Source organism: Acinonyx jubatus, chromosome A2 (assembly GCF_027475565.1).
Source record: "Acinonyx jubatus isolate Ajub_Pintada_27869175 chromosome A2, VMU_Ajub_asm_v1.0, whole genome shotgun sequence".
Classification (NCBI taxonomy): domain Eukaryota; kingdom Metazoa; phylum Chordata; class Mammalia; order Carnivora; family Felidae; genus Acinonyx; species Acinonyx jubatus.
In genome coordinates this window covers 162107039-162134663 of record NC_069383.1, presented here as the reverse complement: position 1 = coordinate 162134663, position 27625 = coordinate 162107039, and the positions used below count along the sequence as shown (strand labels likewise).

Sequence of the window (27625 nt, the reverse complement as noted above, 5' to 3'; positions counted from 1 at the left end):
AGCCTGCTTCGGATTCTGTGTCTCCCTGTCTCTCTGCCCCACCCCCGCTTGCCCTCTGTCTCTCTCTCTCTCTCTCTCAAAAATGAATAAACGTTTAAAAAAAATTATTAAAAAAAAAGAAAAGAAATACGACAAGGCACGGAAGGCAAAACGTATCTAGATTGCCTCTGAAAAATGTGCGGGAGACTGAAGGGATATTCGTTCAACAAGTGTTTCCTGAGCATCTACTATGGACCAGACACTGAATTAAGCCCATGACAACCCTGTAAGTTAGGACTATTTTGACTGCCGAGTTAACACAAGAAAAGGAGGCACAGAGAGGTACAGCGGCTTGCCCTTGGTCACACAAGTGGAAAGTAAAGGGGCAGGGATTTAAACCAGGAAGCCTGGCTCCAGGGTTCCTGCCCTTACTCACGCAGCACCTACTATGTGCCGGCCCCTTGCCATCCCTGGATCTGAGGAATCCGCAAGCCGGGCCAGCAGAGAAGCTGCTGGAAATGCATTCTCTGCACTCGGCAAGCATCATCTTGCTTTGTTTATTTGTCCTGACGGAGGGCTCCGGGAGGGCCCTGCTTTGCTCCTACTGTGTGCCCAGCATCCTGAACCGGGCCTCCTGGCACGCGGCAGGCTGGTCACAAATGTGTGTTGAAGGATGAACACATGTCCCTATTCAGAGGAGGAGCCGGGCGCAGGCAGGTTTAGGGCCCACACACCCCCCCCCCCGACACCCCCCCCCCACACAACCCCCCCCAACCTCCAGCTTGCGTGGGTGTCCCCGCGGCGGCCCCTTCCCAACCTCCCACTTCAGCCACAGGGAAAGGGAAGAAAAGGCCCCGTGCGTGCGTGGCTCTCTGGGGCCACCCAGATCAGAATGTTGCCAGCAGCCATTGGGGGGGGGCGACTTGCAGGGACTTGGAGGCGAGGACCAGCCAACCAACCCTGTCCCCCACGGGAAGGGGTGGGGGTGCGGGGGCCGAGCTGAGGGAAGCAGGCTCCTGCCGGGGAAGGGGGTTCCGGGAGCCGCTGGAAAAAGTGGTTTCAGGGCCCCGACGGGGCTGGGGCCCCCGAGGGGCGAGCGGGAGAGGCGGGGCTTGCGGGGCTGGAAGAACAGGGAGCGGGGAAGGGGGCTCCGAGCTCCCGGAGGAAATCAGAAACATGGGGTCGGGGGCTGGAGAGGAATGGGGGGGGGGGTTGGGGAGAGGCACCGGATGTTGGGGAGAAATCCGGGTTGGAGGACTGCTGGGTGTTGGGGAGGGATCCGGGAGGGGGGGTGGACTTCGAGGTGTTGGAAAGGAATTCGGGGTGCTGGAAAGAGATCTGGGGTGCTGAGGAGCAATGGGGGGTAAGGAGGAAGCAGGGGGTCAGGGAGGACCAGGGCCACCCGGGAGAGGAGCCGAGCGTTGAGGGGGACACCGAAGAAGGGGCGCGAGGGCGCCATGAACTGGGGGGGGGGGTGCAGCTGGTCGCGAACCCTGGGGAGGAGCCGCAGGCGTCGGGGGTGCCCTCCCCCGCCGACGCTAACCCCCTGGTCCCCCCCCCGCCACCTACCCGGGGTCCCGCTCCGTCCTCTGCGCGGGGGCTGGTGGCCCGGCGACGGGGCCCACGACTGGCGGAGCGCGGACGGCGCGCAGACGGCTCCACCCCTGGCCTCCGCCCGCCCCTTCCGCGTCCCGCAGGGAGCCTGGCAGGAAGGTGAGGTCACGCTTTCCCGCGGGACAGGGAAAGTCCCCGAGACACCCCGCAGCGACGTCCCGCCCCCCCCCCCCCCCCCCCCCCCCCGGCTCGGGCTGCGGCCTTCGGCAAGTTTGGGCACCTCCCGGGCGCGGGCGCTGGGGACCACGAGAGGGACAGAGCCTGGCCCTCGGGGCGCCCACAGTCTGGGGAGAAAGTAACCCCGGTTCAAAAAAACGGATCATCTCGGCGAGTGGTAACGCTTTCCACTGCCGCAAACGGGGGGCTGGAGTGATATCGGCGGAGGGCTACCCGAAATCGGGCGGAAGGGGGGTCCTGGCCACCCTGGGGGTGGGGTTGGGGATCCCCGGGTGGCTGGGAAAAGAGCAGCCAGATGGCATTTCTAGAAGCTGCGGACACGATATTTAAACATTCATAAGGGGTCCTAACCCTTTTGAGGGGGTCCCGGACCCAGCGCCCACATGTCCATTGGGCAGAGTTCAGATGTGGGACCATCGTACTCTCAGCCACCCCCCCCTCCGAAAATGTTTTCATTTCTTTTAAAATCAGAAAAACAAAAACAAAAACAATGAATATAGTCCCATCCTGGGTCATAGTCGTCTTTATACCAACAGAGTTGCAAAATATAATTTTTGTTTATTTGTTTTAATGGACGAAGGGCCAATGGAAATCCTAATGCCTCTGACCAGATTTCTTTGCCAGTGTGGAGACGCTCGGAGCCTCTTCTGAAAACACCATCGGTAGGTACATAAAACACAGTACAAGAGGTTTACAAGGAGTGTTTTGCAAGTAAAAATATTCACTAAAGTATTTTTAAAAAGCAGCTTCGTGATCCATTATCACTAAATGGATAAAGGAAATGTGGTTCATCCACACTCGGGAATATTATTCAGCATTAAAAAGGAAGGAAATCTGACACTACAACATAGGTGGACCACGAGGACATTATGCTCAGTGAAACAAGCCAGACACAAAAGGACAAATCTTGTCTGATTCCACTCATAGGAAGTCCCTAGAGGAGTCCAATTTATAGAAACAGGAAGTAGATGGTGGGAGCCAGGCGCGGGGTGGGGGGTGGGGGGGAGGAGAGTCAGTGTTTCATGGGGACAGAGGTTCAGTTTGGGAAGATGGAAAGTTCTGGAGATGGGGGTGGTTGCACAACGGCGTGAGCGTGCTTAATACCCCTGAGCTGTGCACCTAAGAGTGGCCAGATGGTAAATTTCATGTTGTCTATTTTACCACAATTTAAAAAATTGTGTTTGGGGCGTCTGTGTTTGTGGCTCCGTTGGTTAAGCGCCTGACTTTGGCTCAGGTCATGATCTCACGGTCCGTGAGTTCGAGACCGGCGTCCGGCTCTGTGCTGACAGCTCAGAGCCTGGAGCCTGATTCGGACGCTGTGTCTCCCTCTCTCTCTGCCCCTCCCCCGTTTGCGCACGCGCGCTCGCACTGTCTCTCTCTGTCTCAAAAGTAAATAAACATTAAAAAATAAATTAAAAAAATAAAAAATTGTGTTTGGGGTGCCTGGGGGGGTTCAGTCAATTGAACCTCCTACTCTTGATTTCCGCTCAGTTCGTGATGCCAGCGTCATGGGCTTGAGTCCCGAGTTGGGCTCCATGCTGAGCATGCAGACTGCTTAAGATTCTGTCTGTCTGTCTCTCCCTCTACTCCTCTCCCCTGCTCGCACGCTCTCTCGCTCTCTCAAAAAAAAAAAAAAATGTGTTGAATACTTGTAAGATGATCACTTTAAAACACTTTTGAAATAGAGCGCCACCGAAACACACTTAGGGCTATACCTTTCTACTTACCCCCACATTAACTGACAAGATCTAATAACCCCAGTGACTTTACAGTGGTGATGAGCGCCGTATTTCGAGTTGTTTGCGGCAATGCAATCTGATATGAAAATCTCTGTGGTTTTCTATTGGGGACAAAGTCGTAGCTCCTGCCGTTGCCTTCATTCATAATTGAGGAAATGGTGAATATCGGTTAAAGTCAGTGGAAATAAAGTTGTGAATTTTTTTTTCCGTGACTTCATGAAGTCCATCATGAGGTTCTGAAGAGGTCCGTGGACCCCAGGCTGAAGTGCGTGTAAAGAGTCATGGGAGGGGAATCAAATGGAAGTTATACGGATGCTATTTCCTCCCCACCCTAGGGTGCCTGGCTTAGCGTGAGTCTCTGGCGGGGGAGGGATTTTATTGAGCACCTGCTGTGGGCCAGGCATGTCTAGGCTCTGGGAATCCATTGGGGACGAAGGAAGAAGTCCCTACCTTTGGAGCTTCTGCAGCTAGAGGTGGAGAGGCCATTAAACCCATATTCCATGCCTCTTGGGTCCCCCCCCCCCATCACTCTTACCAATTTTTGGAGTTTCATTAGGTACCTGTCCCCACACCGAACACCTCTCCATGGTCATCTGATCCTTGCCTTAAAATAATCCTCCCAGATGGACTTGAATGTGCCCATTTTACAGGTGAGAGAACTGAGGCTCAGAAAGGGTAACCTGCTCGGAGCATCCAGGCTTCCAGGGGAAACCCTGAGCTGCAGATGCGTAAATCTGACCACCTGCAGACCGGTACAGTTGCCCACCTCCCCTTTTCAATAAAAGAGGTGAGGTGCCCTATGCCTATCCAATTTCTCTCCCTCCTGCTCTGGTGGGGGCGGGGCCCTCCACGGGGTGCCCATTCAGTTTTTCACTTTTGCACACACAGACACGTATCCATGAATGTGACATTTAATGCTCTTTGGTTTCCTTTTTAATTCCCACCGGCCAGAAGTGAGCAAACTTTGTTTTCCTGCTAAAGGGCCAGATACTAAACATTGTCAGTGTTAACAGTCCAGGCCAGACCGTCCAACAGTTTTCTGAGCCAGTGTAGGTAGCCCCACCTTGTTCCTTTTTTTTTTTTTTAATGTTTTTATTTATTTTTGAAGGGGAGAGAGAGAGAGAGACAGAGCATGAGCGGGGGAGGAGCAGAGAGAGAGGGAGACACAGAATCGGAAGCAGGCTCCAGGCTCTGAGCTGTCAGCACAGAGCCCGATGCAGGGCTCGAACCCACAAACTTTGAGATCATGCCCTGAGCCGAAGCCGGATGCTCAACCGACCGAGCCACCCAGGCGCCCCAACCTTGTTCTTTTTAAGTGTGTTATGGTCTCACTAAGCGTGACTGTAGTACAACTTACTGAGTCCCCAGGCATTGGACACGCAGTTTGTTTCCACTATTCCCGAAAAAAGGCATCGCAACCTTCTGTGGTGGTGGTTGTAAACCCTAGGCCGGGGCTGCCTTCGCAATGGGTTCAAATCCTTACTCTTACACTTCGTAGCTGTGGGATGGAGCCCAGGATGAACTCTCTGAAACGTGCCTCAGTTTCCCCCCCTTGTAACCTGGAGATGCTTCGGGGACTTAGTGGACAGCGTTTCTCTAGGGCAACTGTGGAGAAGGGGAACTTCTCAGACTTCTCCTCAGACGTGGAGAATATACATTTTCACTCTTACTAAATCCTGCACCACTGTTCTCCAAATTAGGGCTCCTGGTTCACACTCCCACCGGAAAGGGAAAGGGCTCATTTCCCCCCACCACCACTGCATGTTACTTTCTCTTTCTTAATTTGTGTTGGAGGATAATTCACAGGCCCTAAAGCGTGTGAATCTTAAACGGACAGCTCAGAGGACTTTTGCAGGGGTACCCATTTCCTGCAGCCCACACCCAGATCAAGGCGTGTGTCTACACGTCGCTTCCAACCCCTGGAATGCCCCCAAGCGCCGCGGGCAATCCTCCTCCGATCGCTGTCGCCGTAGTTGAGTTTGTGTTCCGAAACGTCACCGAAACGGACTCCGAGTATGGATCCTTTCGTGTCTGGTTTCTTTTGCTCAACACGGTGACTGTGAGCTTCACCTATGTTAACGCACTCCACCTTAAAAATAAAACAGCCGGTTATTTTCTCAGCAAAATGAGCTTATTCAGAATGGCGGAGGAATTGCAATTTGGGATGGGCAAGACAGGGCAAACCACAGCCCAGGCCGGAGAACGAAGGGGAGGACTGTTGCTTTCTAGATAAAAAGGAGGAAGCCGGGAGGAGCTGCTTTGAAGCAAAGTCCCCCGCAGGAGAGGTAGCGCTCAGGCAGAGGATGGTTTCTCATTGGCTGATTATGGTGGCTTCTCATTGGCTGAGTTATGGTGATTTCTCATTGGCTGACTTGTGGTGGTTTCTTATTGGCTGAGTTACAGTGGTTTTTCATTGGCTGGGCTGTTGTTGGTCAGGAGAAAAATCTTCCTCCTGCCCGAAGTTTACGTGTGAGAGCTGAGCTCCCCCTTTCGGGGCTTCCTGACTCCATTCTAAATGAGGTTTCTCTTTATTTTCTTTTTTCTTTTTTTTTAATTTTTTTTAATGCTTTATTTATTTTTGAGACCGAGAGAGAGACAGAGCATGAGCAGGGAAGGGGCAGAGAGAGAGGGAGTCACAGAATCGGAAGCAGGCTCCAGACTCTGAGCTGTCAGCACAGAGCCCGATGCGGGGCTCGAACTCACGGACCCTGAGATCATGCCCTGAGCCGAAGTCGGATGCTCATCCGACTGAGCCACCCAGGCGCCCCTCTTTATTTTCTTTTTTTAAAAATAAGTGTTTCTTGATTTATTTTTAATATTTCAATCAGCCAATTTAAAGTATTTTTAATCTTTTAATCAATAATTTAAAGTAACCTCCACACCCAACGTGGGGCTTGAACTCACCGCGCCAAGATCAAAAGTCACCTTTCTTCACTAACTGAGCCAGCAAGGCGCTCCTTTATTAGCTTTCATATTGTGAATATCAGTAATTTATCTTTGTTCTTTGCTGTATAGTATTTCACCTTTTTTCTATAAAGCAATAGTCCTCCCTTTGTTCTCTGGACTTGACTGTGATTTGCCCTGTCTTGCGCATCCCAAAGTGCAATTCCTCCGCTATTCTGAGTCTCTCCCAATTTATCTGCCTCTTCTGTTTTGGATGTAAACTTGGGTTGTTTCAGTTTGGGGCTATTAAGAATAAAGCAGGGTCACCTGGGAGTCTCAGTTGGCTTAGCGTCTGACTCCTGCTCTCAGCTCAGGTCATGATCTCACAGTTTGTGAGTTCAGGCCCCAAGTCAGGCTCTGGGCTGACAGCATCGAGCCTGCCTGGGATTCTCCCTCTCCCTATCTTCTGCCCCTCCCCCGCTTGCAATCTCAATCTCTCTCTCTCTCTCTCTCTCAAAAATAAACATTAAGAAATTTTTTTTAATGTTTACTTTTGAGAGGGAGAGACAGAGCATGAGCGGGGAAGGGGCAGACAGAGAGGGAGACACAGAATCCGAAGCAGGCTCCAGTCTCTGAGCTGTCAGCACAAAGCCCAATGTGGGGCTTGAACTCACGGACCGTGAGATCATGACCTGAGCTGAAGTTGGACGCTTAACCGACTGAGCCACCCAGGCGCCCCGCTTTTTATTTTTAGAAACGACTTTTTATGTTTATTTTTTGAGAACGAGCACAAGCTGGGGAGGGGCAGAGACAGAGGGAGAACGAGAGAGACCGAGAGAACTCCAAGCAGGCTCCACACCACCAGGCCAGAGCCTGACGTGGGGTTCCAACTCATGAGTGGTGAGATCATGACCTGAGCCAAAGCCGAGAGTTGGGTGCTCAACCAACAGAGCCACCCAGGCACCCCACAAATGACTTTAATCTTTTTTGTTTTTTTTTTTTTAGAGAGCATAAGAGGGGAGGGGGAAGAAGACGAAGACGGAGAGCGACAGGGAGAGAATCTTTAGCAGGCTGCAGGCTCAGCACGGAGCCCGATGTCGGTTGATCCCATGACCCTGCATTCGTGACCTGAGCCAAAACAAAAAATTGGACGCTCGGCCGACTGAGCCACCCAGGCTTTCTTAAGGGTTTGTAAACCTTTGTCCATAGGCCAGAGCCCCCAGGAGAAGGTGACATTGTCCTGCCTTTGCATACAGGGTCGTTTTAGTTCTCTAGTGGGGCTGGAGACCCTAAATCCCTCTCCTCACGCCTGTGTCTTGCTTGAGGACGTTGGACCCATCGCTCCAGCACTGATCATTCGCTTCCCCGCCTCCCAAACCTGCCATCATCACCCTCTGCTGGAGATGTGCCGACACCCTCAGGCCTAGTCTCGTAAGCGGGACTCAGTGATGTGTAAAGTTACCGCAGCAAAACACATCGCAGCTCTTAAGTACTGGGAGAAACACTTCTAAGCAGTAAGACGTTAACAGGAAGGTGTCAAGCTTGCGCCTGGCGAGCTTCCCCTGTAAAGGGTCAGAGAGTGAATATTTTAGGCTTTGCGGGCCACAGAGGGTCTCTGTTGCTCATTTTTGTTCGCTTTAAAAATGTAAACTATGCTGGGGTGCCTGGCTGGCTCAGGGGGTAAGGCACTGGCGTGCTCTTGGGGTCACGGGTTGGAGCCCCATGTTGGGGGTAGAGCTTGCTTAGGTAACTAAAGAAAAATGTAAACCGTCCTTAGCTCACGGGCCGGGCCAGCACACAAGCAAACACCCGGCTCTTTGGATGGTGAGGGCTTGTGCTTTTACTATAATCACTTTGTACGGGGACTGAGTGTAGGAAGTATTCATCATTAAGTTTGAGAGGCAGGGTTTCTGTTGTATCTAATTTATTTTTATTTTTATTTTTTTAACATTTATTCATGTTTGAGAGTGAGAGAGACAGAGCATGAGCGGGGGAAAGGCAGAGAGAGAGAGGGAGACACAGAATCCGAAACAGGCTCCAGGCTCTGAGCGGTCAGCACAGAGCCCGATGCGGGGCTCGAACTTACGAATCAAGAGATCATGACCTGAGCCAAAGTCGGACGCTCAACGGACTGAGCCACCCAGGCGCCCCCGTTGTGTCTAATTTTGAATTTGTACTTGCATGTTCTTTTTCTTGTATTGTCCCCAAACGTGTTCAACCTTCTTGAAAAATTGAGACACAATCGACATAGAGCACGGTATCCGTGTTAGGGGTAGAACACAGTGATTTGGTACGTGTGTGTATTGCAAAACGAGCACGAGAAGTTAATGTCTGCCAGAGCTACGATTTCTTTCTCGTGATGAGAAGCGTTCTGGTCTACTCTAAAAAAAGTGACAGGTTTTAGTGGCGCCTGGGTGGCTCGGTCTCCTAAGCGTCCCACACCGCAGCGCGTGGCCTGGCGGCGGTGGGGGAGGTGAAGGATCCTCCCGCCCTGCTCTTCTGTCCCAGGGGCTGGACGAGAGCTCTGAGCCCCACTCCGGATCTGGCCCTGTCCTGTTCCCATCCTCGCGAGCCGAGCAGGGAAACGGGCCGAGGCGGCCACCCGCGGACGCCGCGTCGCTCAGCTCCTGGGAACGCATGCGCGTGCGCACACAGCCTGTACTCAGCTGCAGGTGAGATCTATTAAGGCAACGGTGACACTCCAGGCACCCGCGAGCGGCCGGGCAGGCCCCAGGGCCCCCCGCCCCCCCCCCGCCCGCTCCAGAATGGGTCTCAGCCGTTCTGCCTCCACCCCACACCCCAGAAGGGCCACTTCGCAAGCCAGAAGTCCAAGTCCGTTAGCTAAAGGCGGATATCCAGGGGCCTTGATGTAGCACAGGTGGGATGTAAGAAACCTAGCCTTTGTTTCTAAGAAGAAAAAATTTGGAGGGGGCCTGGGGGCCTCCTAGAAAAAAATCTGTTTCTGGAGACCTCCCCCTACAGACTGATGAAGGCAGGCAGTGCTTCCTCCGAGGCGGCAGAGGGCGCTCCCCGAGGTGGTAGCTGAGATGGGCCGGGAGGAAGGGAAGAAACACGCTCCAAGCGAGGCGAGGGGGCGGAGGCTCCAGCGCTCATGCTGACCCCTCAGGGAAAGACTAGGTCCCTCGAGCCCCCTTCTGACTGTCCTATTTCTTCTCCTCTGGGGCCTTCTCAGCGACTCCGGGGGCAAAGGGTCCCACCAGCCACATGATGGGCGTGTTCTGGGCCACGTACTCAACCATGTGGTCAAGGGCCTCTCGGGCCTTGGCCACCTGCTCTCGGCTCTGCGTCAGGATAGTGCTGGACAGGTCCTGGAAGGAATGGACGCCAGAAAAGGTGGCCTGGAGGCCCTCCACCTGGTGGCGAGCCTGCTGAACCTGGTCCTTCACGTGGGAGGGCAGCCCCTGGATGCTGGACCCCAGCGAGGCACAGGTGTTCTGCAGCTGCTGGGCAATGTCGCGGAACATGGTAAGCGTCTGGGACTCCACCTGCTGGGAAGGGGTGGACAGTCAGGACCATGTTTTGGGATCCAAAGCCCAAAAAGTGGGGGTTCTCCTGCCCACCTTGCAGAAAACCTTTCCTTGGCGAGCCCGTCCAGCACGGTGGTTTGGGATCCCAGCTCTATTTGAGTTTTGAGCCAAGTGACATAGACCCCAAAGTGAAAGAGAGGCACAGTCACTTCGGAAGACAGTCCGGTGGTCCCTCAAAACGTTAAGAGTTTCCATAGGACTAGCGATCCGTTCCATTTCTAGGTATCTACCCAAGAGAAATGGAGACACACGACCATACACGGGCTGGGGCTGGTCACAGGACGTGATCCACAGGAGGCAAAAGTGGACACAACCCAGAAGCCCATCAACTTGTAAACGGGTAAACAAAACCCACACAGGGGAACGTCACTGGGCCTCGAGCAGGAGCGAGGCGCCCACCCCTGCTGCCCCGCAGTCGGACCCTGAACACACGACCCTCAGGGAGGGAACCAGACACGGGAGGCCCCACAGAATGTGAAACGGCCAGAACAGGCTCATCCACAGACAGGAAGGGGGTTCGTGAGTGCTGGGGACAAAGAGCATCTGCTAAAACGGGGACAAGATCTCCTTTGGGGTTGGTGGGAACGTTCTAAATGCACTGTGGCGATGTTCGCACAGCCCTGTGAACACGCGAAAAACCACTGGATCATCCGCATGGGTGAACTGTATGGCATGTGAATTATATCTCAATAAAGCTTTTTTTTTTTTTTTTGTATCTCAAGACGTTTTTCAGGTTTTTTTTTAAGAGGACGTCTGGAAGAACGTTCCAGGCAGGAGCTGTGTGGTGGGGGAGACAGAAGTGTAAATGCGTGCATCGGGACCTTAACACCCCACCCCCACCACAGGGGGGGGAGGGAGCAGGCTGGGAGGCAGGACTTTGCCCTCAACCCGCCATCAGAGCGCTCGCTCGCTTGCTCGCTCGGGACTTGAACCTGACAGGGAGGTGCCGACCAGAGTCAACACCCACATCTCGAGGTTGCCATGGTCAGCGGTGGGGGAGAAGGGAGAGGGAGGCGGACGTAGTTGGGTCTGAATGCTAACAATTTTGCACCTGCAGAGACAGCAGGGGATATCTTCACAAATGCCATTTTTGAAGGGTTTACTATGTGCTTTATGTAGCAACTCAGTTTCTTTTAGAGACGTATGTAACTCACGGACCAGAAAATTCACCCTTTTAAGTATATAGTTCCGTGGTTGTTAGTACATTCACAAGGTTGTGCAACCACTGCCTCGAACTCCAGAACATTCCATCTCCCACCAAAGAAGGCTCCTCCCCATGAAGCAGTCCGTCCTGACCCCCTCCCCAAGCCTCTGACAACCTTGAACCCCTTCCCGTCTGTGGATGAGCCTGTTCGGGGCGTTTCACACACGTGGACTCACACCCCGTGGGGCCTCTTGTGTCTGGTTCCCTCCCTGAGCGTCGGGTGTTCAGGGCCTGTCCGTGGGGCGGCAGGTGTGGGCGCCTCACTCCTGCTCGCAGCTGAGTGACGCCCCCCCCATTCGTAGTGGACACGTTGGTGCTGGGACCCAGGAGAAGGGAAACATGGCAGGGTTTAGAGTTCAGCAGGTTAAGAGGCGTCACAAGTGTCCTGCAGTTCAAAGCAACACCCACACCTAAAGGAGGAAATCAAGGTGGGCTTCCTGGAAGAGGTGCCGTCACGTCCTAAAGGTGGTTAATGGCTGGAGAGGCTGTGGAAAGCCTTCCAAGCAGGTAGGTCCATCCGACAGAGGCGCGGAGAAGGAAGGAAGTCAGGGCCCTAAGGATCCCACAGGCACCCCACGTTGGTACCTCCGGTTTGGCTGGGTTCTCCTCGGTGCCCCGGAGCTCCTTCTGGTTCCAGCTGAGCCACATCTGGTGCAGTTTCTCCTGACCGTCCACCAGCTTCTGATCGACTCCGTGCTTGACGGTTTCCATCTGGAGCAGGGGAGGGGAGAGAGGGAGAGAGGGAGAGAGGGAGAGAGAGTGAGAGGCTGCCTCCAGCCCCTGGCCAATGCCCGCGGAGCCCCACACGCGTCCCAGGAGAGGCAGGAGTCCGGAGAGAGGCCCACAGAGTCCTTTTATCCGGGAGGAGGTGGTCTGTGAAGGGGAGGAAAGCGGGACACTGTCCTCACGTATGCTCTCCCCGCTGTGGTCTCATCACCGACAGGGGCACATATGCGCCGCTTGCAAAGGGAGGGACCACACATTCCCTGCACCTCCTCCCATTTCGTCTGCTGCTCCTTGTGACTGGGCCCGGCCCCGAGACTGGCTTTGACCAACGGAATGTAGCAGAGCCTTGAACACCGTTTCAATGGAATGTTATTCAGCCTTAAAAAGTCAGGACGTCCTGCCGCCTGCCACCGCGTGGAGGGACCCGGAGGACACTGTGCGCAGGGACAGGAGCCAGACACAGAAGGACACGTCCCGCAGGACCCCACGCACAGGGGGTCCCCAGAGGAGTCCCGTCCACAGGGACAAAGTAGATGGTGGGAGCCAGGGGTGGGGAGTCCGTGCTTCATGGGGACAGAGTCTCGGTCTAGGGAGATGGAAAGTTCTGGAGCCGGATGGCGGGGGCGGGTGCACGACAGTGTGAGCGTGCCTGATGCCGCTGAGCTGTGCGCTTGGAAATGGTTAAAAGTGGCCAATCTTACCCCAATCAAAAATTGAAGAAAAAGAGGGAGGAGGGGCGCCTGGGTGGCTCAGTCGCTTAAGCATCTGACTTCGGCTCAGGTCATCTCGCGGTTTGTGAGTTCAAGCCCCGCATCAGGCCCTGTGCTGACAGCTCAGAGCCTGGAGCCAGCTTGGGATTCTGTGTCTCTGTCCCTCCCCTGCTCATGCTCTGTCTCTCTCTCTCTCTCTCTCCCTTTCTCTCTCAAAAGTAAATAAACGCTAAAAGAAAAAATTTTTTTTTAAATTAAAGAAAAAGGCGGGGGGGCGGGGCGCCTGGGTGGCTCAGTCAGTTAAGCGTCCGACTCTTGATTTCAGCTCAGTTCGTGGCTCTGAGCTGACAGTGCAGAACCTGCTTGGGATTCCCTCTCTGCCCCTCCCCTCCTCTCTCCCTACAGAAAAAGAAAAAAAAAAAAAAAGGGAGGAGCTAGCACTCAGTACAGGAAGCTCAGCAAAGAGAGCGAGCGAGAAAGAGAGAGAGAAATAGGAATTTAGCTCCTTACAGAACAGATAGAAAAAAGCCTGGCAGGAAGGGGCAGGATGTGACCGCAAAGTGGCGGGGGCGGGGCCTGGGGGGGATGTGGGCGGAGCCCCCAGGGCAGGGGCGGGGCCTCACCAAGCGGAGTGCCTGTGCCAGCTGGAGCAGGGCCTCCTGGGCCCGCTGCCGGGTCAGCTGCAGTTTGCCCAGAGAGTGAGCGTAGGCCCGCTGGCGCAGCCGCTCCGAGAGGGAGCCCAGACGCACGAAGTAGCTCTGCTCCTGCCGCTGCTGCTGCACCGACGCGATGTCGAAGCCCTCCAGGGACGTGGCGAGGCGGGCTGCAGGGAGGAAGGAAGGAGAGGCGCCGTGAGGGCCTGGACCCGGCCGCATGTACCGCTCAGGCTTCGGCGTGCGGCCCTCGGGCCTGAACGCACCTGCCCAAGTTGTGCCCCTCGCAAGCTGTGGAGCCTTGGAGCGAAGGGGTCCCCCGCCTTGCTTTTCCCCATCTGCAAAATGGGCATGACGAGAACCGCAGTTCCCAAGATCGAGAGGCCTTGGAAGGGCACGAGGGTCTGCACACCCCGGCCCTCGGGCCAAATACCACTTGTCCCTAGGAACAAAGTTTTATTGGCACACGGTCACGCCCGTTCATTTACCTATCTTCTGTGCTAACAGACGTAAGTAGTTGCAACAGAGACTGACCCACGAAGCCAAAAATATTGACCGATCTGGTTAAGAAAATGTTTACCACCCCCTGCTCTAAAGTGATTGTGCCACGCAGCCTCCGTTTCCCCTTCTGTAGGGCCACCTGAGTCAGAGCTGCCTGAATTGTGGAATCTGAGCTACTTGCGTCAAAAAAGGCGCACAAGTGAGCATTTCGCGATTTTTGCTAGCGGTTTATAGCAGATGATTTGGCTTTCTGTTTTCAGTAAGTGATAACATCAGTCTTTCTCAAAGAATCTTGAAAAGCCGATTTATAGAAGGGTGTTCAATAAATAGCACAGGGAGTACAAACACACGGCCAGGGTAACACAACGGATAACCTCTGGTGGGGCAGGAAGAGCCTGATTAAGTGAGGTCCCCATTTTAGCCACGTATTTTTGCCGTTGCTTCGGGCCAGGCACTGCTCCCTCAACAAGAGACAGAAAGTAAGGGAAGGAAATCCCACAGGCTGCTGTTGACCCACAGCTCAATCAAGGTTAGCCTTCGATCGGGGGATTTCAGCGGTTTCTACAAACGCTAAACATTCCAGAAGAACACACTCTGACCCAGGGGTGGATCAACTTTTTGGCACGGGGCCAGACGGCCAATATTTTTGTTTTCACAAGCAGTTACACTGGCCCTACTCAGCTCCCCAGCTGTCCTGCAGAAGGGCTCAGACAACAGGACGCAGATGGGCGTGGCTGTGTGCCAATAAAACTTTATTTACAAACGCAGGTGGTGGGCCAGGTGTGGAGTTGGGGGTAGTCTGATAGAGTCGGCTGGGGAGAATGTCATTTCATGACATTTCAAAAATGAACAGCAGGGGTGCCTGGGGGAGGGGGGGAGCGGGTTCAGTCGATTAAGCGGCCGACTCTTGATTTTGGCCCAGGTCATGATCTCACGGTTTGTGAGTTCAAGCCCCAAGCTGGGCTCTGCACTGACAGAGTGGGGTCTGCTTGGGATTCTCTCCCCCTCTCCCTCTGCGCACCCCCCCCCCCGACCTTAAAATAAACATTAAAGAAAAAGAGAACAGCAAGCATACACGTGGGACACTCGGGCAGAGAAAACGACCTGCGTTTCGAGAAAAACAGACCTTCCCATCCCCCCACCCAAGGCGGGTTGCAAAGACTAACCCACACTAGCAACATTCTCAACCTGCCCTACTGCAGTCCAGAACTTCTCCGTGGCCCCCAGGGGCCCTGGGGCGCTGCCCTTGGAAGTGAATGTGGCTCTGCTGTTTTAGGCCAGGATGTCTGGCAGGATCCCAGCACATCTGAGCCAGCTGGCAGGGCCCTTGGCAGAGGGGAGGAGGAGAGGGAGGAAAGGGGGCTGTTTTCATGGTCTGAGTCCCCGAGCACATGCCTGGTTCCGCCACGCGGCTACAAAACTCCTACCTTCACCCACAGGCCACCCCAGTACCACGAGCACCCGTGTGCACAGTGACCTCATCCTTAGTGGGTGGACAGAAAGTACAAAAAAGCATGGCTGGTCAGACGGATCCGTCCTCCACAGTGGCCTCCGGGCCTGGTTCAAGACCTTCCTCCCGGCAGACACTGCTGCTCCCATGGCTGACTCTACCTGACTTCCAGCACCTACTATCGGCTGGCAGGTCCCTTCCTTCAAGAGGTTCAGGGTCACAGGGGCGGCTGGGTGGCTCAGTCGGTTAAGCGTCCGACTTTGACTCACGTCACGATCTCACAGTTTGTGAGTTCAGGCCTCGCGTCGGGTTCTGTGCTGACAGCTGAGAGTCTGGAGCCTGCTTCGGGTTCTATGTCTCCCTCTCCCTGCCCCTCCCTTGCTCTCTCTTTTTCAGAAAGTAAACATGGGAAAAAAAAAAGTTTCAAGGTCAGGTTTTGGACACTCAAAGGACACAGGACATCTGCATTCAAACCACATGCTTCAGGGCTTAAGATCACCAGCCCGCCTGAATCATCGAGTTTCTCCAGAAAGCCAACGACTACCACTTTGCACTGAGGATTCCCAGGGAGGATCACGGAGACGCAGAGCCAACTCGAGGAGGGTCTCCAACTGGCCAAAAGCAATGGGACAAGTGAAATGTTGATAAAGCAAATGCGTAGCATTAGAATATGTCACGTAAGTCTGCACGTTCCAAACAGCTAGCCCCGCGCTCGGTTTCCTCCGCGAGCTGTACCTGGGGTGATTAACACTGCAACAGAGAACTTTCCCCAGGGAAGTTTCCCAGCTAACAGAGAAAGAAGAGATACTTAGAATAGTGAAGTTTTGCAATTCCAATCGTCAACAGAGGTGCTAACCCACCAGGGAACCACATGAGTCCCTTTGCATGAATGTTGCAGAACAGGTGAAGGAGGGCGTCTCACCTGGGAGGTGAGTCTGCCCCACAGGGGACGCTGGGCAGTGTCTGAGGACATCTGTCTGGCCAAAGTCGGATGGAGCACGGTGTCTAACCTACACGCAGCCCCATGGGCCCTCGTTGCCGTGGGCACCAGAGTCCGCATCGCGGTGTGGCAAAAGTCCTTCACGAATGTGCAAAGGATGAAAAACCAAAACACAAATGTCCAAAGGATGGCTGTCCCCAGAATGTGGGGACAGGACCACAAGAGGACTGTGGACCACAGATAAGACCGGCTGCTTTGTCTCAACAGTTTCATCCCCCGCTTGTCTGTCTTCATTCCTGCTCCCGCCTGGCCTAGCCCCCATCACGCCCCCAGGGACCAGCAGGGTACCCTCCGTCCTGCCCTGGATCCGCTGGGCTCCTGCCTTCACCGGCACCGCCCGCCCGTCCGTCCGTCCTCCCCGCAGCGGCCACCAGGGGGCGCCCGTGAGCACCCAATCAAGTTCCGCTTCCTCTGCCCACAGCCCGCCAGGACTCCCACCTCCCCAGGGGAAAAGCCCAAGTCCTCCCCACGCCCCCAAAGGCCCTGCAGACCTGCCCTGTCCCCTCCCCTCCTCCCCCTCTCTCCCTCGCCCACTCTGCCTGTTTCTCTAACACACCAGGCAGGTCCTGCCCCAGGACCTTTGTTTTCTACACCTCTCTGCCCTGACAGCCATGCAGCTCGCTCCCTCCCTCCCTCCCTCCATTCACCGTCTCAGAAACATCTACCCCACCCTCCCCCTGGAATTCTCTCCTTTGACCTGACTTCCTTATACTTTATACAGTGAGTTCCTTGAGGGCAGAATTCTGTGCACTGATGTATCCCCCCAGGACTTGAAAGACAGTCAGGAGGCAGGTGCTCAAGGAACATCTGAATGGACAGATAAATGCCTGGGGCGGGGGGCAGGGGGGTGAGGGGAGCGACAGAGGAGAGTGATTTTACGCTTGGGGTTGAATGCCTACTGAGCACCAGGCCCCGTCCTAGACAAGGGGCACAGCAGTAAGACCAAGACAGAAGCGTCTGCTTCGTGGAAGCGATGAGAAGTGCCAGGCAGAAAAACCAGAGCCCAGTGAGGAGGGGGTGGGGGGCAGGTTTTAGGACACAGTATGGACGAGGGAGGCTGCAACTGTAGAGGCTTCACTGGGAAGGTGGCGTTGAAGCACAGAGCTGCAGGCAGAAAGGAACTACCCTTCCCGATGTCTAGGGGGAGGACGTTTCCAGTAGAGGGGATAGCTGGTGCAAGGGCCCTGGGGTGGAAGCATGGCCGGAGTAGAATGAATGAGGGGAGGGGGGGAGCCCTGAAAGGCTGTGGGCAGAGGTCAGCACCTGACTGCGGTGCTCACGGGGGCCCTCTGGTGGTTGCTTCAAAGAGAACAGACATCGGGCGCCAGGGTGGAGGCCACTGCCCTGGTCCAGGTGGCCGCAGGTTCAAGGAGACACGGCAGGGTTGATATGGCACTGAGGGACACACCCTAGGTGGCCGCAAGGACGGGGGAGGTCTGGGGAGGGGTCCGGGCCCCAGGGCCGCACTCACCGAGCTCAGCGTCCGTCATGGGCAGGTGGTTGTCCATCCATTCCTCAGACTTGCCCAGCATCGTGTCCACCCCGCTCAGCACCACCTGGCTCACCCGGGAGCCCATGACCGACTGGACGCCACTGGCCACCACAGACTTGGTGGCATCCACACCAGTCCGCACAGCGCCCCGGGTCACATCGACCGCCTCCGTCACTCGGGTGGCCACTGTGTCCTTGGCGCTGGACACGGTGTTGGACACGGCTTCTCGGGCCCCCGAGACCTTGGACGAGACCAGCTCCTTGGTGTCTGCCAGAACCTAGAACACAGGCTGGCATCAGCACCCCCGTCCTCCCTTCATACCTGGGTCCCCCCACCCCTGCGCCCCAACCTCCGGGGAGGTCAAAGGGAGGACTGCTCCCTCCTGGGCGAACGCACAGGGGTCAACACTGAGTCTGGCAGGGAAGATCCTGAGCTCCAGAGCCTGGGTTGAATCCTGGTTTGATAGGTCCTAGCTGTGTGGCCTCAGGTAACTCACTCCACCTCTCTGTGCTTCTGTTTCTTCATCCACAGTGTTACGGGCCACAGTGTGAACCCTAATCCCGAAGACCTCAGGATGTGACTATTTAAAGAGGTAATTAAGGGGGCGCCTGGGTGGCTCAGTGAAGTGTCCGACTTCAGCTCAGGTCACGATCTCACGGTTCGTGGGTTTGAGCCTTGCGTTAGGCTCTGCACTGACAGCTCAGAGCTTGGAGCCTGCTTTGGCTTGTGTCTCCCTCCCTCTCTCTCTCTCTCTCTCTGCCCCTCCCCCAGGCTTGTATATCCCAGGAGGAGAAGCGGGTCCAGCACGCGGTGGGCATTTGTGGATCAACGAGTGCTGATCTTCTGGAATCTAAGCAGATCTATGTGCACAGAACTCTCGGGAAAGTTAACAACCAACCACTCCCACTCCCACTCTTTCAAGTTGGCATCCTGCCAGACACCTAGACCTCTCCTGTCCATGGGAATTAGTTGTTCTTGTTTTTGAGACAGAGTGCCAGTGGGGGAGGGGCAGAGAGAGAGGGAGACACAGAATCCCAAGCAGGGTCCGGGCTCTGAGCTGTCAGCACAGAGCCCAACATGGGGCTTGAACTCACGAACCGTGAGATCATGATCTGAGCTGAAGTTGAACGCTTAACCGACTGAGCCACCTAGGTCCCCAGAATTGGCTTCTTTTGGGTGGAGAAAGGTGCCCACGGGGGCGGTCACGTAGCTCATGCCGGCCCAAGTTCAAACCCCAGCTGTGACACCACCACATCCCATAGAAACGGGGAACGCTGCCATTTCCTGGTGTATGTGTGTGTCTGTTAGGGGGTGACCTCATAGGGCCTGGAGTAGGGACAGCGCTGTGCCTCTAAGTCAAGAGCTGGGAGGGGCTCTGTTGGATGGCCTCGTAGAATGTCACCCTGAGCTCATCCCTTCTATAAATGGAAGGAATGTTGGCCTCATGTGGCACCAGCAGGACAGAAGGACACGAGTGCCCAGCCCTTAGGAGGTGGCTCATGCCAATATTTTTCCATTCTTCTGTGAACTGGGCAATTTCCACCGTCAATGCCCGGCCTGTTAATGGTCCCACACGGCAAAAGCGGAGACTAAGCATCCACTACGTACCAGGCTATATGATGGGCACCAGACAAAGAAGCAGTCTGTGCCCTTCCCCCACTCGGGGACACAGAGCGGCAGCTAAAAAGCGTTCAGATGGCGGCAAACTTACAAGCCAGCACAACTTGGACACGTGACTCACAATCGCCAAAAGGTGGAAGCAAGCCACTGACAGGTGAAAAAATAAACGTGGTGCATCTGCACACTGGAATCTCGTCCGGCCTTAAAAAGACGTCCTACCACCTGCCACCATGTGGATGGACCCGGAAGCCACTGTGCGCAGGGACAGAAGCCAGACACAGAAGGACACATCCTGCGTGACCCCACGCACAGGGGGTCCCCAGAGGAGTCCCGTCCACCGAGTCAGAGAGTGGATGGTGGGAGCCAGGGGTGGGGAGTCCGTGCTTCATGGGGACAGCGTCTCGGTTTGGGGAGATGGAAAGTTCTGGAGACGGATGGCGGCGGGGGGCAAGGGGAGCTGCAGGACAATGTGAGCGCGCTTGATGCCCCGGAGCTGTGCACTTAGAAACGGTTAAAGACCATACATTTCATGTCGTAAAAAAACTAAACCACGCAAGTGCGCACAGCAGTGTCACTATAGCCAAGAAGCGGGAACAACCTACGTGTCCGTGGCGGAGGCAGGAATACGCACACGTCCACCGCGCACGCGCATGTCCTCGGAGGAACGTGTCCACCGCGCATGCGCACGTCCCTCAGGTGCCTCCACCGCGCACGCGCACGTCCCTCGGCTGCGAGCAGGAGCGAGGCGCCCACCCCCGCCGCTCAGAGAGGGACCCAGACACGAGAGGCCACACAGGTGTGTGAGTCCCCGTGTGTGAAACGTCCAGAACGGGCTCATGGGGCTCGTGGGGGCCGGGGCGTTTGGCAGGAAGGAGAATAACGGCTAAGGGACGTGAGGTGTCTGGGTGATGGAATGTTCTAAAATGGGTGGCGACGGCTCCACGGTGTGAATACGCCCGAACCACTGAACCGTGGGCTTTTGAAGGAGCTCGTTGTGCGGGGTGTGACTCAGAGCTCAGGAAAGCGGCGCCGGTGTGCCAGAACGATGCTGGCTGCTGGCCACCTGCAGCCATTTCCATTTAAAATTAGTCATTGAGTTTCTCAGCCACGCCGGCCAACGTTCCAAGGGCTCGGGAGCCACATACAGCTGGTAGTTTCCACACGGGACGCGGCGCAGGGAACGAACATGTACATCAGGGACGGTTCTGGACAGAGCTGAGCTAGAAGGACCTTCTTTAAGAGAGAAGGGAAGGCCTCTGAAGGGGTGGGATGAGAACGGAGGCCTGAGAGTCGGGTTCATGAGGAAGGGAGTGCACGTGCAAAGGTCCCGGGGTGGGACGGAGACGGAGGTGTTCACAGTATTTGCTTCCCCCCATCCCCGGCTCTCCCCTGAATGAAAGTTCCACAAGCGCAAGCACTCTGTTTCTATCACCGTGTCCGGTGCCCACGGGTACTGATGTTACTGAACCCTGAGTACGGAGGCTGGCGTGAGGCAAGGGAGGTGGGCAATGAGGGCAGGGGCGGGGGGACGGCGTGGGCCTTAAGGACGGCCTCGGTTTTTGCCCCAGGCAGGGTGAGAGGCACAGCGCAGGGGGGGGGGGGGGGGGTGTTTGAACAGAGCTGGCTGGTGTTCAGAGCATTCTTCCAGGGAGGGTGCTGGGGACAGACCCAAGAGGGGTCGGGGAGGAAGTGGTCGCGCGTGTCTGTTCTCGCTGAGATGGGACCCCACACTCAGTGCCCCGGGGGACCCCCTCCCGGCTGAGCCCCCGCCCCCCCCCCCCCCCGGGGCTCCCGATGGTGGAGGTCAGTTACCTTCTCCGTCTGCTGCTGCAGGATGGGCAGATTCTCCTCCAGCTTGTCCAGCCCCCTGTGGGCGTACTCACTGGCTGACGTGACTGCAAGAGACGGGGCGAGACTGAAATCGAGACTGGGGCGCGGGCACGCGCCTCGGGACCGGGGAGGGGCAGCTCCCCATCCCCCACCCCCCCCAAAACAGCCAAGAGGTAGGCTCCGTGCTCGCTGGGGCTTTGCTTACTCTGGGGCTCCAGCTTGGAGAGGAGGGGCTGGGCCCCGCTGATGGCGGCCGCCGTGAGGGTCTTCACGCCTTTCTCAGCCGCGTCGCAGACGGTCTTGACGTGGGGGTGGCTCTCCTTGGTGGAGGCGTAGGCCGCCGACACCATGTTGCAGGTGGAGCTGATGAGGGGCATGCCGGCCACGCGGTCCACCACGCTCGGCTACGGGGACAGGCAACTCAGGGGGCCGGGCCTGGGACTTGGGGTGCCCTGCAATTTCGAATTCCCTCCCGGCCAGGAAACGGCCCGGCCCGCGCTTGCTTTGTGGCCACGTGGTTGCACCAGCCGGGGCCTGGGGGTTCCTTCCGCTCTGGGCTTCGTTTATCGCAGCCCCTCCCCCTCATCTGTTTGAACGTGCACTTGACACCCACTGTGAGCCAGTGACCAGAGACGAGAGCCCTGCGCAACTGGGGTCGGCAAGCTACAGCCCGTGGGGGGCCCACACCTGATTTTCTTATTTAAAAAAAAATTTTTTTTTAATTATTTATTTTTGAGAGACCGAGAGACAGAGTGTGAGCAGGGGAGGAAGAGAGAGAGAGAGGGAGGCATAGAATCCGAAGCAGGCTCCAGGGTCTGAGCCGTCAGCACAGAGCCTGACGCACAGCTTGAACTCCCGAACCGCAAGATCATGACCTGAGCCCGAAATTGGACGCTTAACTGAGCCACCCGGGTGCCCTGTGATTTTCTTATTCTTGTCTGTTTTTTCCTAACAGCTCTATTGAAGTAATTCACACACCATTAATGCCACCATTTAAAAACGCAATTTAAACAAATATTAAAAAAAAAAAAAAGCAAGCACAATTCTGAGGGTTTTAGTGTTTTCACAAGGTCGTACAGCCACAGCAGCTAATTCTAGAACTTTGTCATCACTCCCAGAATGGTCACTCCTTGTTTCCCCCCGCCCTAGCACCCAGGAATCCACTTCCTGTCTGTGGATGAGCCTGTTCTGGGCGTTTCACACACCTGGACTCCCACCCCGTGGGGCCTCTCGTGTCTGGTTCCCTTCCTGAGTGTCGTGTGTTCAAGGTCCGTGCTCCATATGGTAGCATGTATCAGTGTTAGGTTTTTTTTTTAATTTTTAAAAAAGTTTATTTTGAGAGAGAGAGAGAGAGAACATGAGGAGGAGAGGGGCAGAGGAGAGGGAGAGAGAGAATCCCAAGCAGGCTCCACACTGTGATCACAGAGCCGATGTGGGGCTTGAACCCACGAACTGTGAAATCATGACCTGAGCTGAAGCCAAGAGTTGGACGCTTAACCGACTGGGCCACTAGGTGCCCCTCATCTTAACCGTTTCTAAGTGCGCAGCTCAGTGGCGTCAAGCTCACGCACACTGTCATGCAGCCACCCCCAGCCATCCGCCTCCAGAACTTGTCCCCAAACTGAGGCTCTGTCCCCACGAAATATGGACTCCCTGCCTCCAGCCCCGGCTCCCACCATCTACACTCTGTCTCTGTGACAGGACTCCTCTAGGGACCCCCGTGAGTGGGGTCACATAGGACATGGCCTTCTGTCTGGCTTCTGTCACTGTGCACAGCATCCTCCGGATCCATCCACATGGTGGCAGGTGTCTGTGCTCCATTCCTTTATGTGGCTAATGTTCCGTTGCCGGCTGGTTTTGTAAATAAAGTTTTATTGACAGCCACGCCCCTGGTCATTTACATATTGAATATGGCTGCCCTTAGCCTACAGGAGCAGAACTGAGTTGCTGGGACAGAGGCTCAGTTTCCCCACCCATAACATAACGTTCAGTAGGAGTTGCAAAGATCACTCGTGTGAAGATACCGGCAGAAGCCTCACAGGCACCGTGTGAACTCGCGTTTGAACGCACTTAACCTCCAGTCCCGGGAGGTGGGGCATGTTATTCCATTTTACAGAAGGGTTAACTGAGGCATGGAGGGGTTGAGTAAGTCACCCAAGATCACAAAACCAGGCAGCGGCCACTCTGGGCCTTAGACTCAGACCGTCTGCCTCCAGGGTTTACCCACGAGGTGTCTTCAGGACGTAATCACCGATCTCCTGGGTAATCCAGCAACTCTGCTTTTAGGCATCTACCCCAGGGACAAGACACACACATCCACACAAGACTCGCCCGTGAAGGTTCCCAGCATTCCTGACGGCCAAGTTAGGTGGAAACAACCCAGATGTCCATGATTGGGTGAGTGGATTAAAGAGAAAAAAAAAAAAAAAAGTATGGTATAAGGTAGGTTTTAAAAAATTCATAGTCTCAGGGCACCTGGCTGACTCCTGGAGAACATGGGACTCTGGAAATTGGGGTCGTGAATTCGAGCTCTGTGTTTGGAATAGAGTTTACTTGAAAAAAAAAAAAATCAGGGATGCCTGGGTGGCTCAGTGGGTTAAGCATCTGACTCTCGATTTTGGCTCAGGTCACGATCTCCCGGTCCGTGGGTCCGAGCCCCGCCTCGGGCTCTGTGCTGACAGCTCGGAGCCTGCAGCCTGCTTCCGATTCTGTGACTCCTTCTCTCTCTGCCCCTCCGCCTCTCACACACTCTGTCTCTCTCTCAAAAATAAATAAACATTAAAAAAAAAAAATTTTTTTTTTTAAAGTAAGGAGGGCACCTGGGGCGGCTCAGTAGGTTAAGCGTCCGACTCGATTTCGGCTCAGCTCATGATCTCGCGGTTTGCGAGTTGGAGCCCCGTGACTAGCTCTGCACCTCCCCTGACCCCGCCACACACCCCCCCCCCCACAGTTTTTAAAGGAAGGAAATCGAAAAGACAAATCCTGCAGGATTTCACTCATGAGGTACCTAACATAACAGGTAATAGGTAAATTACCTTAAATTTACCATAAAAGGTAAATCTCAGTTTACCTATTCTGGATATTGCAGAGTGAAAATTCACTCTGCAATGTCCAGAATAGGTAAACTGAGATTAGTGGGGGCCAGGGGCTGCGGAGGAGGGGAAGGTAATGGGAATGACTGGTAACGGGGATGGCGTTTCCATCTGGGGGGAGGAAAAGCTTCCGGAACTAGATGGCGGTGGCGGTTGCACGTGGCCAATGTACTCAACGCCGCTGAACAATTCAGCACAGTATTTGTGTCGTTGTTATGTGTCGTTTTACCTCGGCTTCAAGAAAAGAACGAAGCACGGACGACCCACTTTGTGGGTACGCCCGCAAAAACATGATGCTCAGGGGGAGAAGCCAGACACGAAGGGGTCTCAGATCGCAGGACTCCATTTATAGGGAATGCCCGGAACAGGCAAACCCAGGGCGATTCGGGGCGGAGCCCTGCTCTCCCCTAAGCCTCTGGGGTTTCCGGTTCTGCCCCCACCCCCACCCGTGAGACACGTGTCCGGGGTGCGGGTGAAGGACCCTCACCCGCAGAAAGATCTCCGTTGACCTCCACGTGCTACCAGCAGGCCCTGCCCCCCCACCTCCCTCACCTGCTGTACCGGTTCTTCCGCTGTCACCGGGCTGCTGCTGATGGTGGCTTCTGTCCCGTTGCCAGACATTTCTCAGGAACAGGCACTGTGGCAGACGCACGGATCAGTCAGGGTACAGCGTGCCCTGTCCCTCCCCCCAGGAGGAAGTCCGGGTTCACATCTGCCCTGCGACCTCCCCCCTCCCCCCCCCGTTTTTTAGGGCCCTGCCTCCCAATCCTTCACCTGCACCCGTGGGCCCGCGCAGATGCGGGTGCCGGTTCAGCAGGGCTGGGGTGGGGCCCCCGAGTCTGCTTCTAAAAAGCTCTCAGGTGCTGCTGATGCAGCTGTTTCCAGGGCCACGCCTTCAAGGCCAACACCAAGGGTTCCACTTTATCAACACTTTGGGGAGGCACCTGGGGTGCAAAACCTCTGTGGACAGCAATTCGCCGATGGCTACCTGCTTTCAAGAGCCATCTTCCCCTTGACCCAGAGACCTGAAGGGGCTGGTCCCACACCTGCACTGCCACACGGGCAGAGGTGTATACCTGTTGGCCACAACAAGGCACTGGAAACAACCCGGTTTCCCAGCAGAAGGGGCCTTGAGAAGACGGGGCACAGCCCCGGCTAGTGGCTACAGAGACCTACGTGTAACTGGCCGGAGACCTTCAGGGAGGAAAGGTGGGGGTGGGGCGGCAAAGATGTCTGCTGGCACAGAATCTCCAGACACAGGAAACTGTTAACAGTGGCCACCTTTCAGGGAAGATCAGGTGGCTGGGGCAGGCCTCTGAGTTTGGAGCCAGGTAGATAATATTACCAGTTCAAAAAAAAAAAAAAAAAAAGCTAAGTATTAAAAAGAAAAAAAAATATGGAGCCCCTCGGTGGCTCAGTCCTTTGAGCATCTGACTGTGGCTCAGGTCACGATCTCAGGGTTCATGGGATCTGTCAGCACAGAGCCCACTTCGGATCCTCTGTCCCCCCTTCTGTCCCCCTCCCACTCGAGCTCTCTCAAAAAGAAACATTAACACACACACACACACACACACACGAGAGACGGTGCCTGCCCCCACTTGCAGACCAAGTCAGGCTCTGGAGTGGCCAGGGAGGCTCCCCAGGTGAGTCTCCTGCACACGTTTGCAAGGTACGACGGGAGCCACAGGTGCGCTCCGTTTTTCTGGCCAGGCGAGGGCAGGTGGGTGTCAGACCCAGATGGCAAGAGTCCCAGCTGTGCCCATGCTATACTTGGTTGAGCAAGGAGCCTCCTCTCCCCTGGCCTCAGCCCCCTCACCTGCGAAATGGCGCTAAAGGTAGAGCCTGCCTTCGGGGCTGGTTCTTCCGGTATTTCTGGGAAGAGACTGTTGTGAACCCCTGACCTTGATTCTGAGTCTTTCCTTCTAGAGGAAGGGGGCCCGGCCACCTGGCCGACGCACTGCCCTGTCCCCCCAGGCACAATCCAGCGAACGGATGTCCCGAGAGCACCAGTTCTGGGGTCCAATTTGCAACTCGCTAGTGGTGGGAGCTTGGGAGAGCAGCACCCTCTGGCAGAGCCTTGCCTGCCCCATCTGTAAAATGGGGATAAGCGTTCCCAGCTCGGAGTCCCTGCAGATCGGCAGAGGGACTGCACATGTGGCGCTTAGCTCAGTGCCTAGCACGTAGTAGGTGGTCAATAAACAGAACCATCTCACGCACATGCGAAGCCAGTCAGGAATGAGCTCCTGCTTGTTACCAAGGTCCCCAGCTGGGAAGAGGGGCCAGCAGGTGCACTTGCCCCTGGTGATCATCACGAGTCCCATGATTTCCCCCACCTTCCCTGGAGCCTGAGCTCACCTGGGCACCTTGGAAGCCCATTCTCCCATTCCCTTTGCCCATCGATCCCTCCTGTCGCGGGTTTAACCAAGGGGCAGGGGGCGCATTGCAGATGTCAGCGCTCCCGCAAAGTCCCTGGGGTCTGCAACCAGTCTGCAGCCGGGTCCAGCCCCCAGAACAAGAGCTAACTGAAACGCTGCAGTTGCGCAGACGTCCAGCCGCCAGGGCATGCTAAGATACAACTTCCAAAGTTCCCAGACACCGAGGCCCCAGGCCCGGCCCTTGGACTCAATCCTGACACAAGTCCCAAGGACTCAGATAATGGGTAGGCCTTCCCAGCCGCCTAGAGCAACCCATTGGCCACACCCACCCCGGGGGGGGGGGGGCGGGGGCCGCCCGCGAGCTCCCCAGGGTCAGCTGGGCGACCAGAAACCGGGGTGTGGGAGGAGTTAAGCCCCCAGTTGGCAAATCCATTTGCTGGAAAGGGGGCTTTGCCAGGCAGAAAGACAGTCCCCTGGTTGGGGGCGGAGGGCGGGGCGGAGGAGGAGGGGTAGGGGCGCCCTAAAGCCCCGGGAGGGGCCGATTTCCTGTGCAGGACAGGCTGCCGCTGCTCGCCTCCAAACTGCGTTTGCAAAGCAAGCACAGTTTTTGTTTTTGTTTAGAGAGGATGTGTTTTATAATGGGGACTTTACCGCCCCCCCGCCTTAATACTGCCACTTCTACGGGCTCTTTCTGCCTCCCCCTAAAAAAGTCTCAGGAACTGAGAGGAGAGTTTGAAAGTATGACTGTGTTCCAGAAATTGGATTTTTTTTTAAGTGGGGCGTGGGGGGTGGGGCACTGAAAGAGACAAGAAAGCTCAGCCAGGGCTGGAGACCCCTCCCCAGGCCGAAGAGAGCAGCCGAGGCCCCAGGAAGGTCCTCCCCTCTCCTTCCTCCCCTGGGACGCCCCGGGACTCGGCGGACCTCGCCCCCCGCCTCCATGGGGCCCCCCGCCTCTCACCGCGGTCAGCGGGACGTGCAGGGCGCGACAGCCAGCTCGGAAACCGTCTGGGGCTGACCCACCCCTGGGGAGGC

At 55.8% G+C, this 27625-nt stretch overlaps 2 protein-coding genes and 1 long non-coding RNA gene across 7 annotated transcripts in view; 1 reads left to right on the top strand and 2 right to left on the bottom strand.

Annotated features, from left to right (window-relative positions):
• Positions 1-1705, bottom strand: part of TICAM1 (TIR domain containing adaptor molecule 1) — a 9974-nt gene extending 8269 nt beyond the window's left edge. The window contains exon 1 of the mRNA XM_053220059.1: positions 1549-1705. The gene's annotated coding sequence lies outside the window, so the exon portion shown is untranslated. The remainder of the gene's footprint in view (positions 1-1548) is intronic.
• On the top strand, positions 1356-12740 carry LOC113596328 (uncharacterized). Of its 3 annotated transcripts, XR_008297336.1 has the most exons (5): positions 1724-1927; positions 2351-2432; positions 7398-9878; positions 10163-10280; positions 10663-12740. It is a non-coding gene; the product is annotated as an uncharacterized LOC113596328 (long non-coding RNA). The 3 variants fall into 3 exon arrangements; XR_008297335.1 differs by lacking the exons at positions 1724-1927; positions 10663-12740 and adding an exon at positions 1356-1692 and having other exon boundaries at positions 10163-10648; XR_003417079.2 differs by lacking the exon at positions 10663-12740 and having other exon boundaries at positions 10163-10648.
• PLIN3 (perilipin 3) lies at positions 9055-27625 on the bottom strand. Of its 3 annotated transcripts, none has more exons than XM_053220060.1 (9): positions 27552-27625; positions 24993-25178; positions 24771-24855; positions 21332-21530; positions 21109-21191; positions 17656-17953; positions 13204-13403; positions 11730-11855; positions 9055-9898 (listed from the first exon to the last, which is right to left on the bottom strand). In XM_053220060.1, exons 3-9 carry the CDS (start codon positions 24837-24839, stop codon positions 9557-9559), a joined length of 1317 nt encoding a protein of 438 aa, XP_053076035.1. In that variant the 5' UTR covers positions 24840-24855; positions 24993-25178; positions 27552-27625; the 3' UTR covers positions 9055-9556. The 3 variants fall into 3 exon arrangements, with proteins under 3 accessions (XP_053076035.1, XP_026904983.1, XP_026904982.1); XM_027049182.2 differs by having other exon boundaries at positions 9055-9901; positions 27552-27624; XM_027049181.2 differs by lacking the exon at positions 24993-25178 and having other exon boundaries at positions 9055-9901; positions 27552-27595.

What these genes read in the sequence shown, in the direction of transcription:
- PLIN3 (XM_027049182.2), bottom strand. Translation starts at nt 24,839, where the DNA reads ATGTCTGGCAACGGGACAGAAGCCACCATCAGCAGCAGCCCGGTGACA. An exon ending in CGGAAGAACCGGTACAGCAG is followed by an intron (nt 21,531 to 24,770) that starts GTGAGGGAGGTG and finishes CTGTCCCCGTAG; the next exon opens with CCGAGCGTGGTGGACCGCGT. An exon ending in CTCCAAGCTGGAGCCCCAGA is followed by an intron (nt 21,192 to 21,331) that starts GTAAGCAAAGCC and finishes CGTCTCTTGCAG; the next exon opens with TCACGTCAGCCAGTGAGTAC.